Below are 14611 nucleotides of genomic sequence, written 5' to 3'. Positions count from 1 at the left end.
GCTGACAGCATCAGTCATCATGGAGCTCAGCTGAGCATTGTCATGACGTGTTGTACAGGTTTAGCTATACAGTAGGTCCTGCATAGGGAAAGTCCTGGTCCTTGGACCCTCTGCTTTTATACACTAGAGCCGTGGTTCTCAACTGGTGGGTCGTGACCCAAAAGTGGGTCGCGACCCCTTGATCAGTGGGTCACCGCGTGCCTTCCACTTTTCTAGGTGAGAGGCTCCTCAGCAGCATTGTCAGTTCTCACGCCAAGCAGCCATTCAAAATAAGCTGCCTGGTGCTGAGTGTCAGCTTCAGATGGGATTGGGTTATGGCCGCAAGAGAGCTCCATCCATACATGCATTGCTTACAGCTTCCTCATGTGACCTGTAGAGGTGCCTGGACCGGAGTGATATCACATTCTGACTCACGGAACCTCTACAAGGCACGCAAGGGAGCTGTACCAGTAATGCACATATGGATGGAGCTCCATCACAGCCAGCAGCCCACACTGGACCTCAGGCTGAGGATCCACTCCAGTTCTCATAAGCTAGGGAGACTGGGTGGATCTTTAAAAATAAAATAAAAAAGTGTGTATGTGTGAGATTGTGTCTGTGATTGTGTGTGTCTGTCAGTGTTTTTGAGGGTCCGTTCACACCAGTACAGTGCGTTAATCACACAGCCCCGTACGATTAACACTCTGTACCACGCAAAATCGCACCTACAGCGAATTCTGGTGTGGGAGGTGTGTTGTATTGTTATATGTTTGAATGGCACCCCAAACGCACCTCCCATGCACAGTTCCATCACCCACACTGTAAAACGCGCTACCACAATGCCATGCGTTCCAGTGCGGTGCGACTTGTGTCATGACTTAATGACCAAGGACAAATGTGGGTCCTGAGGTTACACAGGTTGAGAACCACTGCACTAGAGCATCTGATAATCTATAAAAAGTAAAGCGCACAGCACATCATTCATAAGATGAAAAGAAGTATTATTATCTTTTTTCCATCTTTTATTGCATGACGGTGCTGCCGATGTTTAGCAGCCTCTTTGCATACATTTCCATGCACTCCAGCGATGGCTCCATGGCATTTCTCTGATAATAGTACTATCATGGTGACAATGCAGGTGCACAGCGTGGTCACCAGAAGAGTCTTCCTCAGATGTTGTTTTATTCTCATGAGATTTCAGCGGTCGGGTTTACAGATACTTTATGGAAACGAGTAATCTGATGGGATGTTTTGTTTACAGGATGGTGCTGGTGTTGGTGTGGGGAATGCAGCTGGAGCTGGAACCAGTGCTAGGCATCTGGCACAAAATGGAACTTGGACACAGGTAAGGCACTGTTATGTGAATGGGTGCAATTGTTCTTTTACCTTTTTAGGGGAGTTAGAAATACTGACCATGCTATGAATTCATCATTCAGAGGGAATAACAAACATCAGTGCTGGTTAAAATTTACCGGAGACCCCTGATGGGTACATACAAAAAACCAAAATGTTTTCTCAGTACTGATGTCTGCTGCTTATGAGGGGTCTCTATAAAGGGGTTGTTTTTTGTTTGTTCATTTTCTTTTTATAAAGAAGTCTTCCTGTTGCTCACAATTGTCCATTTGGTTCAAACCTCTCAATACCAACAGTTGTCTGCAGTACAAATACATCATCATCTCTTCTCTACTGACTGGCAGCCTTTTCTGTTGTCTGACACCTCAGTGTGCTCAGCTATGAAAATGAACTGACAGCCAATGGGAAAGAAATGGTTCCAGCCATTCGGGTAAGGAGGGACAGCCATTTGGGTAAGGAGGGACAGCCATTCGGGTAAGGAGGGACAGCCATTCGGGTAAGGAGGGACAGCCATTCGGGTAAGGAGGGACAGCCATTCGGGTAAGGAGGGACAGCCATTCGGGTAAGGAGGGACAGCCATTCGGGTAAGGAGGGACAGCCATTCGGGTAAGGAGGGACAGCCATTCGGGTAAGGAGGGACAGCCATTCGGGTAAGGAGGGACAGCCATTCGGGTAAGGAGGGACAGCCATTCGGGTAAGGAGGGACAGCCATTCGGGTAAGGAGGGACAGCCATTCGGGTAAGGAGGGACAGCCATTCGGGTAAGGAGGGACAGCCATTCGGGTAAGGAGGGACAGCCATTCGGGTAAGGAGGGACAGCCATTCGGGTAAGGAGGGACAGCCATTCGGGTAAGGAGGGACAGCCATTCGGGTAAGGAGGGACAGCCATTCGGGTAAGGAGGGACAGCCATTCGGGTAAGGAGGGACAGCCATTCGGGTAAGGAGGGACAGCCATTCGGGTAAGGAGGGACAGCCATTCGGGTAAGGAGGGACAGCCATTCGGGTAAGGAGGGACAGCCATTCGGGTAAGGAGGGACAGCCATTCGGGTAAGGAGGGACAGCCATTCGGGTAAGGAGGGACAGCCATTCGGGTAAGGAGGGACAGCCATTCGGGTAAGGAGGGACAGCCATTCGGGTAAGGAGGGACAGCCATTCGGGTAAGGAGGGACAGCCATTCGGGTAAGGAGGGACAGCCATTCGGGTAAGGAGGGACAGCCATTCGGGTAAGGAGGGACAGCCATTCGGGTAAGGAGGGACAGCCATTCGGGTAAGGAGGGACAGCCATTCGGGTAAGGAGGGACAGCCATTCGGGTAAGGAGGGACAGCCATTCGGGTAAGGAGGGACAGCCATTCGGGTAAGGAGGGACAGCCATTCGGGTAAGGAGGGACAGCCATTCGGGTAAGGAGGGACAGCCATTCGGGTAAGGAGGGACAGCCATTCGGGTAAGGAGGGACAGCCATTCGGGTAAGGAGGGACAGCCATTCGGGTAAGGAGGGACAGCCATTCGGGTAAGGAGGGACAGCCATTCGGGTAAGGAGGGACAGCCATTCGGGTAAGGAGGGACAGCCATTCGGGTAAGGAGGGACAGCCATTCGGGTAAGGAGGGACAGCCATTCGGGTAAGGAGGGACAGCCATTCGGGTAAGGAGGGACAGCCATTCGGGTAAGGAGGGACAGCCATTCGGGTAAGGAGGGACAGCCATTCGGGTAAGGAGGGACAGCCATTCGGGTAAGGAGGGACAGCCATTCGGGTAAGGAGGGACAGCCATTCGGGTAAGGAGGGACAGCCATTCGGGTAAGGAGGGACAGCCATTCGGGTAAGGAGGGACAGCCATTCGGGTAAGGAGGGACAGCCATTCGGGTAAGGAGGGACAGCCATTCGGGTAAGGAGGGACAGCCATTCGGGTAAGGAGGGACAGCCATTCGGGTAAGGAGGGACAGCCATTCGGGTAAGGAGGGACAGCCATTCGGGTAAGGAGGGACAGCCATTCGGGTAAGGAGGGACAGCCATTCGGGTAAGGAGGGACAGCCATTCGGGTAAGGAGGGACAGCCATTCGGGTAAGGAGGGACAGCCATTCGGGTAAGGAGGGACAGCCATTCGGGTAAGGAGGGACAGCCATTCGGGTAAGGAGGGACAGCCATTCGGGTAAGGAGGGACAGCCATTCGGGTAAGGAGGGACAGCCATTCGGGTAAGGAGGGACAGCCATTCGGGTAAGGAGGGACAGCCATTCGGGTAAGGAGGGACAGCCATTCGGGTAAGGAGGGACAGCCATTCGGGTAAGGAGGGACAGCCATTCGGGTAAGGAGGGACAGCCATTCGGGTAAGGAGGGACAGCCATTCGGGTAAGGAGGGACAGCCATTCGGGTAAGGAGGGACAGCCATTCGGGTAAGGAGGGACAGCCATTCGGGTAAGGAGGGACAGCCATTCGGGTAAGGAGGGACAGCCATTCGGGTAAGGAGGGACAGCCATTCGGGTAAGGAGGGACAGCCATTCGGGTAAGGAGGGACAGCCATTCGGGTAAGGAGGGACAGCCATTCGGGTAAGGAGGGACAGCCATTCGGGTAAGGAGGGACAGCCATTCGGGTAAGGAGGGACAGCCATTCGGGTAAGGAGGGACAGCCATTCGGGTAAGGAGGGACAGCCATTCGGGTAAGGAGGGACAGCCATTCGGGTAAGGAGGGACAGCCATTCGGGTAAGGAGGGACAGCCATTCGGGTAAGGAGGGACAGCCATTCGGGTAAGGAGGGACAGCCATTCGGGTAAGGAGGGACAGCCATTCGGGTAAGGAGGGACAGCCATTCGGGTAAGGAGGGACAGCCATTCGGGTAAGGAGGGACAGCCATTCGGGTAAGGAGGGACAGCCATTCGGGTAAGGAGGGACAGCCATTCGGGTAAGGAGGGACAGCCATTCGGGTAAGGAGGGACAGCCATTCGGGTAAGGAGGGACAGCCATTCGGGTAAGGAGGGACAGCCATTCGGGTAAGGAGGGACAGCCATTCGGGTAAGGAGGGACAGCCATTCGGGTAAGGAGGGACAGCCATTTGGGTAAGGAGGGACAGCCATTCGGGTAAGGAGGGACAGCCATTCGGGTAAGGAGGGACAGCCATTTGGGTAAGGAGGGACAGCCATTTGGGTAAGGAGGGACAGCCAATGGGAAAGAAATGGTTCCAGCCATTCGGGTAAGGAGGGACAGCCATTTGGGTAAGGAGGGACAGCCATTCGGGTAAGGAGGGACAGCCATTCGGGTAAGGAGGGACAGCCATTCGGGTAAGGAGGGACAGTGTCACTGTATTGAGGCAGATTTACTATCCAGCATTAGCAATTCTGAGGGTACATTTGGATTTCACACACACACACACACACACACACACACACACACACACACACAATTACTATCTAGAGATTGCTAGCGAGAGAGCTTATAAGAGCCTCTAATGTACAGGTGCTGTTAGGATAGGAAGAGGTGTATAGCAATGATACATTGGTGGTGTATGGATGGAGGTGGTGTCCAGGTAATACATCACAGTGACTGCTGCACAGTAAGAGCAGATTCTAGTTAGTACTCAAAGTGCTTCTGAAGTCCTAGCTGTCCGAACTCTTAAAGAAAACCCAAACTGTATGACATCATGTATGACATCATGTATGACAGAATCCTTGTTAATGTTGGAGAGGTAAAATAATAATGATGATGGTTTTACTTTTCAGCAGAGTCAGGGAGCGCAGGGAGCGGTGGACACCAGCTATACATCATTGGTGAGTACCAGACACAACTTTCAGTCAATCTGTGCTATGACTCGGGTGCTAATGATCAGAGGAAACCCCCCACTGATGATTAGGACATATGTCAGCCTGCAGGTAACACTTCATCCTGCACAGATATATCAGACCGAACAGGAGCATGGAACCCGATAGTGAGTTCATGATGCCATATGGCTGGTAGCGGGCCTTAGTGGTCACTCAACCTTTCTTTGTAATGCTGCAACTGGAATTGGCAAACCACATCCAGCGAGCTTTACAGTGGAGGCCCTTTTATATGTCCATGTGACCCCAAAACCACATCCGTATTTGATGGCCAACATGGGTGTCATCCCTGAGCAGTGTTGGGGTTATTCAGTTAGGATTGGGGCGGCTTCTAGTAAGCGTTTATCTGTCATCTACAGTTCATCCCCGCACTGCTCCCTCCTCATGTATCACAGGCCCCTCCCTTTTACATTGCAGGCCCTCAGGGGCCGGCCCTCCTTACCATAGTGACTTGTATTGTGATGTCTTCCTTATAATGTAAAGCGCTGTGCAGACTGTTGGCGCTCTATAATGAATCCTGTATAACAATAATGATAATACAATTGGTGAGATGGAACTTGGAATGTTATTCTAGGCGTGTGCCCAATACTCAGTGGGAGACGTATCAGACATGCGTTATACTTCTCGTGCCGTTGGTCCTGTACCAATCGTCTGGTTTTCCATCCTTACAGGGTCATTTTTGCCCCCTGACTAGCACACTGACCATAGCGACCATGGCACACCTCAGGTCAAGCTAGGCAGGTTCATCACCTCCGCGTTCACGTGCGTCCCAGTGGGGCTCCAACTACAAATATTATTCTAATAACATAAGAAAAGAAAAAAAAGTGACTTTATACTCTTGTGTGTTTCATTAATCAGCAATTTAGAGGGTTTGCCATAGCTTGTCAGCTGTAAACGCAACGCACGGTAGTCAAGAACGCAGCGCATACCAGTGAACGCAGCGCACTGTAGTCAAGAACGCAGCGCATACCAGTAAACGCAACGCACGGCAGACAAGAACGCAGCGCATACCAGTAAACGCAATGCACAGTAGTAAAGAATGCAGCGCACAGTAGCCAAGAATGCAGCGCAAACCAGTGAACGCAACGCACGGTATTCAAGAATGCAGCTCATACCAGTAAACGCAACGCACGACAGTCAAGAACGCAGCACACGGTAGTCAAGAACGCAGCGCATACCAGTGAACACAGCAGCCAAGAATGCAGCCCATACCAGTAAACGCAGCGCACGATAGTCAAGAACGCAGTGCATACCAGTGAATGCAGCGCACAGTAGCAAAGAACACAGCGCACAGTAGTCAAGAACGATGCACATACCAGTGAACGCAGCGCACAGTAGTCAAGAACGCAGAGCATACCTGTATACGCAGCGCACAGTAGTAAAGAACGCAGTGCATACCAGCGAACGCAGTGCACAGTAGCAAAGAACGCAGCGCCTACCTGTAAACGCAGCGCATACCAGCGAACGCAGCGCACAGTAGTAAAGAACGCAGTGCATACCAGCGAACGCAGCGCACAGTAGCAAAGAACGCGGCGCCTACCTGTGAACGCAGCGCATACCAATGAACGCAGCGCAAAGAATGCAGCACACGGTAGTCAAGAACGCAGCACATGTCAGTAAATGCAACGCACGGTAGTCAAAAACTCAGCGCATACCAGTAAACACAATGCACGGTAGTCAAAAACGCAGCGCATACCAGTGAACGCACAGTAGCAAAGAACACAGGTAAAAAACCCAGCACACGGGAGTAAAGAACGCTGTTCACAGTAGTCTAGAACGCAGTGCATACCAGTGAACGCAGCGCACGGTATTGTAGAACGCGGCGCATGTCAGTAAACGCAACACACGGCAGTCAAGAACGCATCACACAGTAGTCAAGAACGCAGCGCACAGTAATCAAGAACGCAGTGCACAGTAGTAAAGAACGCACGTAGGTAAAGAACACAGTGCATACCTGTAAACGTAGCGCACTATAGTCAAGAACGCAGCTCACGGTATTCAAGAACGCAGCGTATACCAGTGAACGCAGCGCACAGTAGTAAAGAATGCAGTGCATACCAGTGAACGCAGCGCACAGTAGCAAAGAACGCAGCGCACAGTAGCCAAGAACGCAGCGCATACCAGTAAATGCTATGCACGGTAGTAAAGAATGCAGCACATACCAGTAAACACAACGCACGGAGGTAAAGAACGCAGCGCATACCAGTAAACGCAGTGCACGGTAGTCAAGAACGCAGCGCATACCTGTAAACGCAACGCACAGTAGCCAAGAACGCAGCACATACCAGTAAACGCAGCGCATACCAGTAAATGCTACGCACAGTAGTAAAGAACGCAGTGCATACCAGTAAACTCAACGCACGGAGGTAAAGAACGCAGCGCACGGTAGTCAAGAACGCAGCGCATACCTGTAAACGCAGCGCACAGAAGTCAAGAACACAGCGCATATCAGTGAACGCATCGCACAGTAGAAAAGAACGCAGCGCAGAGTAGCCAAGAATGCTGCGCATACCAGCGAACGCAGAGCACGGTAGTAAAGAATGCAGCACACACCAGTAAACGCAACGCACAGCAGTTAAGAACGCAGCGCATGGTGTTCAAGAACACAGCGTATACCAGTGAACGCAGCGCACAATAGTAAAGAACGCAGTGCATATCAGTAAACGCAGCACACGAAGGTAAAGAATGCAGTGCATGCCAGTGAACGCAGCGCCCAGTAGCAAAGAACGCACAGAGGTAAAACACGCAGTGCATACCAGTGAACGCAGCGCATACTAGTAAACTCAACGCAAGGGGTAAAGAACGCAGCGCAGAGTAGCCAAGAATGCTGCGCATACCAGTAAACGCAACGCACAGCAGTAAAGAACGCAGCTCACAGTATTCAAGAACGCAGCGCACAGTAGTAAAGAACACACGGAGGTAAGGAATGCAGTGCATACCAGTGAACGCAGCGCACGGTAGCAAAGAACGCAGCGCATACCAGTAAACACAACGCACAGCAGTCAAGAATGCAGCGCATACCAGTAAACGCAGCGCACGGTAGTAAAGAATGCAGCGCATACCAGTAAACGCAACGCACAGTAGCAAAGAAAGCACGGAGGTAAAGAACGCAGCACATACCAGTGAACGCAGCGCATACCAGTAAACGCAGTAAAGAACACAGTGCATACCAGTGAACGCAGCGCATTGTAGCAAAGAACGCACAGAGGTAAAGAATGCAGCGCATACCAGTAAACGCAACGCACAGCAGTCAAGAACGCACGGAGGTAGAGAACGCAGAGCATAAGAGTGAACGCAGTGCACAGTAGCAAAGAACGCACGGAGGTAAAGAACGCAGCGCATACCAGTGAACGCAGCACACGGTATTCAAGAACGCACAGCATACCAGTGAACGCAGCGCATTGTAGCAAAGAACGCACGGAGGTAAAGAACGCAGCACATACCAGTAAACACAACGCACGGCAGTCAAGAACGCAGCACATACCAGTGAACACAGCGCATGGTAGTAAATAACGCATGTAGGTAAAGAACGCAGTGCATACCAGTGAACGCAGCGCACAGCAGTAAAGAACGCTGCGTATACCTGTAAACACAGCGCATGGTAGTAAAGAACGCACGTAGGTAAAGAATGCAGCGCATACATGTAAACGCAGCGCACGGTAGTAAGGAATGCAGCACATACCAGTAAACGCAGCGCACGGTAGGAAGGAATGCAGCGCATACCAGTAAACACAACGCACAGCAGTCAAGAACGCACGGAGGTAGAGAACGCAGAGCATAAGAGTGAACGCAGTGCACAGTAGCAAAGAACGCACGGAGGTAAAGAACGCAGCGCATACCAGTAAACGCAGTAAAGAACACAGTGCATACCAGTGAACGCAGCGCATTGTAGCAAAGAACGCACAGAGGTAAAGAATGCAGAGCATACCAGTAAACACAACGCACAGCAGTCAAGAACGCACGGAGGTAGAGAACGCAGAGCATACCAGTGAACGCAGTGCACAGTAGCAAAGAACGCACGGAGGTAAAGAACGCAGCGCATACCAGTGAACGCAGCACACGGTATTCAAGAACGCACAGCATACCAGTGAACGCAGCGCATTGTAGCAAAGAACGCACGGAGGTAAAGAACGCAGCACATACCAGTAAACACAACGCACGGCAGTCAAGAACGCAGCACATACCAGTGAACACAGCGCATGGTAGTAAATAACGCATGTAGGTAAAGAACGCAGTGCATACCAGTGAACGCAGCGCACGGTAGCAAAAAACGCAGCGCATACCAGTAAACACAAACGCACAGCAGTCAAGAACGCAGCGCATGTATTCAAGAACGCAGCGCATACCAGTAAACGCAACGCACGTCAAGAATGCAGAACACACCAGTAAACGCAGCGCACAGTAGCCAAGAATGCAGCGCATACCAGTAAATGCAACGCACAGTAGTCAAGAACGCAGCACATACCAGTGAATGCAGCGCATACCAGTAAACTCAACGCACGGGGTAAAGAACGCAGCGCATGCCAATGAACGCATCGCATTGTAGCAAAGAACGCACGGAGGTAGAGAACGCAGCGCATACCAGTAAACGCAACGCACAACAGTCAAAAACACAGCACACAGTAGTAAACGCAACACACGGCAGTAAAGAATGCAGCGCATACCAGTAAACACAACGCACAGTAGTAAAGAACGCAGTGCATACCAGTAAACGCAGCGCACTGTAGCAAAGAACGCACGGAGGTAGAGAGCGCAGCACATACCAGTGAACGCAGCACACGGTATTCAAGAACGCAGCGCATACCAGTAAACGCAGCGCACAGTAGTAAAGAACGCAGCACATACCAGTAAACACAACGTACGGTAGTCAAGAATGCAGCGCATACCAGTAAACGCAACGCATGGTAGTCAGGAACACAGCGCATACCAGTAAACGCCCAGTAGCAAAGAACACACAGAGGTAAAAAAAACACAGCGCATACCAGTGAACGCAGCGCACGGCAGTCAAGAACGCAGCACACGGTAGTTAAGAACGCAGTGCATACCAGTGAACGCAGCACACAGTAGCAAAGAACGCTGCGCAGAGTAGCCAAGAATGCTGCGCATCCCAGCGAAGGTAGTCAAGAACGCAGTGCATACCAGTGAACGCAGCACACAGTAGCCAAGAATGCAGTGCATACCAGCAAACTCAGCGCGTGGCAGTCAAGAACACACAGAGGTAAAGAACGCAGCGCATACCAGTGAACGCAGCGCACAGTAGTCAAGAACGCACGGAGGTAACGAACGCATCGCATACCAGTGAACGTAGCGCAGGTAGTCAAGAACGCAGCGCACACTAGCCAAGAATGCTGCACATACCAGTAAACGCAGCACATACTTGTAAATGCTACGCACCGTTGTAAAGAATGCAGCACACACCAGTAAACACAACGCACAGTAGTAAAGAACGCAGCGCATACCAGTAAACACAACGTACGGTAGTCAAAAACACAGCGCATACCAGTAAATGCAGCGCACGCTAGTCAAGAATTCAGCGCATACCAGTAAACGCACAGTAGCAAAGAACACACGGGGTAAAAAACGCAGAGCATACCAGTGAACGCAGCGCATGATAGTCAAGAATGCAGTGCATACCAGTGAACGCAGCGCACAGTAGTAAAGAACGCAGTGCATACCAGTAAACACAACGTACGGTAGTCAGGAACACAGCGCATACCAGTAAACGCAACGCATGGCAGTCAGGAACACAGCGCATACCAGTAAACGCAACGCATGGTAGTCAGGAACACAGCGCATACCAGTAAACGCCCAGTAGCAAAGAACACACAGAGGTAAAAAAAACACAGCGCATACCAGTGAACGCAGCGCACGGAAGTCAAGAATGCAGAGTAGCCAAGAATGCTGTGCATACCAGTGAACGCAGCACAAAGTAGCAAAGAACACAGCGCACAGTAGTAAGGAATGCAGCGCAAACCTGTAAACACAGCGCACGGTAGTCAAGAACGCAGCGCACAGTAGTAAAGAACGCACGGAGGTAAAGAACGCAGCGCATACCAGTGAACGCAGCGCACAGTAGCAATTAACGCAGCGCAGGTAGTCAAGAACGCAGCGCACAGTGGTCAAGAAGAGAATGTGCGTCAGTCTCCCGGTACAATGAGCTGTGATTGGTGTCACCGGCCTCTTCTTCCTCTGTACACATTCCCCCGCCACAGTTTCCTGCACTATCACTGGTTGGATGACAGGAATGTGCGTCCTGCAAGTCACTGATCATATAATTCACTCACCACTGTCAGACTTCAGGGTTCGGGGTCACAGGTCACTTCGGGGTGACAGGTCACTTGTTTTCATGCATATCCCTGGAACAGGTCCCTGCAGTTCTTAGCATCACCACTAGATGTCACAGACGTATAAGGTAATGATCGGCTCTCCTGAGCGGCAGCAGCGTACACAATCACAATGCCACGCACCAACAACAAGAAGCGCTCCGCTTAAAGCGGCGATAATCCATCCATCCAGTTATACCTGCAGGCCACTCTCTCTGCGTAAGCTCTTAATCCAGTTGCGCTCTCTCTTTGGAGGAGCCGTCTGCCCTGTTTGTGAGCAAATACAATCATTTACAATGTGCAGAGATGTGTCATGGAGAGGTTTGGTGACACACAGTACCAGTAACACACAGACGGGCCGATCTATCAGGTCAGAAGACCCCCTTTCTGTGTTGTCACCTCATAATGTATCCCACACATCAAAGCGTAAGGCCTTGTCCACACCAAATGCAGACCAGATCTGCTCAGGTTTCTGCACACGCAGTGCAGTGGGTTGTGCCGGGTTTTTGGTTTAGTTTAGAATGGGCTTTTAGTGCGTTCCAGGGCGTTTGCATGCGTTCCAGAGCAGGAAAAATAGGGCTCGCTGCAGTTGTTTTTTTACATCCTCTGGAACTGAACGCTGCGGTGTGAATTTGAGCCCAAAATACCATTGGAACACATTGGACGCAGCTTTGCTCCGGTCTGTAACTGCTCTGCTCCTGGAACACGCTTGGTGTGAACAAGGCCTAAGGCAACTCTCCCCCTTCATTGCATTGCTGGAAGCCACACAATGATCAGTAGGCTACAATAGAACTGGCCGTCAGTGTGCACATAACATGGGGGCTCATAGTTGTCACCTCGGCACAGTTTTGTGTCAGCAATACAAAATGTTATTTAAACTCCTGGAACTAAATGATGTCATTTAAAGCAGTGGTTCTCAACCTGTGGGTCGGGGACCCAAAAGTGGGTCGCAACCCACAGATGAGGGGGTCCCCACATGCCTCGTGCTGCTCTAGGTAAGAGGCTCCTCAGCCCCCTCTAGCGTGGCAGCGTCAGTTCTCCTAGGTGGCGCTGCAGTGGCCGGAGAGGATCAGAGAGAGGGGAGCAGGCAGGAGTGAGGGAAGGTGAACGCTCCATCACCACAGAGCCCACAACTAGGCACTACAGAGCCCACACTGGACGCCACCAGAGAGTCCCACTAGCCACCTGAGAGCCCGCATAGCCTCCTGAGAGCCAACACAGATACTAGTATTGGTGCATCCCTAAATTTTACAGTTGGGGGTCACCACAACTTGGCAAATGTTACCAAGGGGTCCCGGCCCTACAAAGGTTGAGAACCACTGATTTTAAGCATGGCAGGTCCCATCAGTTTTTGTGGGGAGCTTTGGTGGGCAGATGGGAGAACGTTTTACTAAATATTTCCATACAGCTGCTGGCCAGCTACAGGAACTCCCCGATCACATCAGGCACACCAGGAATGTCTCATGGAAGGACCGTGTGGAAGGACTGTGGTTGCAAGGTCCTACAAAACCAGTAAATGAAAACCTTCCATGCAAGCTGTGATGAGGAAAGATGTGGCTCACCTCGTAAACGACTGACTATGTCCTCAGGACACCAGCTGTGCCATGCAGCTTCCCGGCCACTTCCAGTTTGGGCCGCAATCTTCCCCTTTTGGCTACAGAAAGAACCTACGTTACTCTCTGCCCACGCTTCCTTTGCTGCTGGTGGGAAAAGCCAAGTGCTGAGTACTTTGGCTGTCTGCCCATTAACCAGTCTAACCAGTCTAACCAGTTACATGGGCAATATTTTGGCCATTGGTCTAAACTCCGCTCACATCCATACTCGCCCAAATGATTAATCACCTGCAAGGGCCGCTGGCACTTTGGTTTGGTGGTTTTATAACCTTATCAAATATAACTACTTCATAGTCTACATCGTATAGATTTTTTTGGGACACTTTGTGGCTGCCCCTTCCATGCACCTGAAGTGTATTCTATGTGTGCTGGAATATTACATTCCTTGCTTTCTGCATGGGAGGGGGGGAATCCAGCCCCTCCCGTGTCACTGTAGAGAGCCGTGACAGGATCGAGAGGTGAGCGAACGCTCCCAATCTACTGAGCCGACCTGTGACAGTCTCATTGTCACAGGTCGGCTAGAACTAAGAGGTGAGTGAAAATCACTCACCTCATAGTTCTCCTTTAAAGAGAACCTGTGCTTTGTCCAGGCAGAGCAATGACACAGGTTCAGTCTGTTGCTGCTTTCCCCACCTTCACTCCGCCACAGCTCCATTCACCTTCTGCTACAAAGAGAGGACATCTTGTGTAAGCTCTGAGTGATGGGCTGGATCTCAAACTGCTCTAAAGGACCGATGTGAGAGCGCGGAGTGCTTTGGCGCTGTCACATTGAAGGAAATGGAGTTAGTAATCTACTTCCGTATATCCTAAAGTAAAGGGAAGGTGATAGTGGGCAGCCCGAGAGGGCGGCAACTGACCTTGTGCAAGTCTAAAAGTAAATCAGTACTTTGTTCATGAAGGACAAAACAACACGTTCACATCAAAGAGTTACAAGACATGTAAAATAAAGCAAGGAAAACTCCTCTAAGGTCTCCCCTCCCAAGGCACCAGGGGGCCTCGGGTCCCTCTACTGCAGTGCTTCTCAAACCGGGCCTCGGGTCCTTCTACTGCAGTGCTTCTCAAACCGGGCCTCGGGTCCTTCTACTGCAGTGCTTCTCAAACCGGGCCTCGGGTCCGTCCTATAATGCAGTGCTTCTCAAACCGGGCCTCGGGTCCCTCCTATAATGCAGTGCTTCTCAAACCGGGCCTCACTGTTTATACTTCTTGGTAAAATGTATATTTTTAGCTGTTCAAATATTTCCCTAACTATAAAAGAATAAATATTCCTCCCACACATTGCATTTTAGTAAACGCTCCTCATTGCTGTGTTTATTATTTACAGAGCAGCAAATATATGAAAAATGGCACCTTCAGGAACAGATATGACAACTTGTTTGTAGAGAAAATTGGAGAGATTTTAAACAAGGTAAGTGAAAAAAAATGTCAACCTCCTTTTTTTCTTTTCTGTTCAATAGTTTTATTGATTTTTTGAAAAGTAAAAAAGAGTAGAGAGTGGGGAGCGCACCCCCCCCCCCCCCCCCCCCCCCACTTTAAATAACC

The 14611-nt window shown here is 50.8% G+C and overlaps 1 protein-coding gene across 1 annotated transcript in view; it reads left to right on the top strand.

The window, feature by feature from the left end:
* CDH26 (cadherin 26) overlaps positions 1-14611 on the top strand; it is an 84935-nt gene that overhangs the window by 66229 nt on the left and 4095 nt on the right. The window contains exons 18-20 of the mRNA XM_018574159.1: positions 1241-1324; positions 1702-1762; positions 14298-14477. Of these exons, the coding sequence (XP_018429661.1) occupies positions 1241-1324; positions 1702-1762; positions 14298-14477 (325 nt within the window). The remainder of the gene's footprint in view (positions 1-1240; positions 1325-1701; positions 1763-14297; positions 14478-14611) is intronic.

Source organism: Nanorana parkeri, unplaced genomic scaffold (genome assembly GCF_000935625.1).
Source record: "Nanorana parkeri isolate BGI_ZX_2015 unplaced genomic scaffold, ASM93562v1 scaffold50, whole genome shotgun sequence".
NCBI classification, from domain to species: domain Eukaryota; kingdom Metazoa; phylum Chordata; class Amphibia; order Anura; family Dicroglossidae; genus Nanorana; species Nanorana parkeri.
The sequence above is the reverse complement of the archived record's forward strand: the minus strand, read 5'-3'. Positions and strand labels throughout refer to the sequence as shown.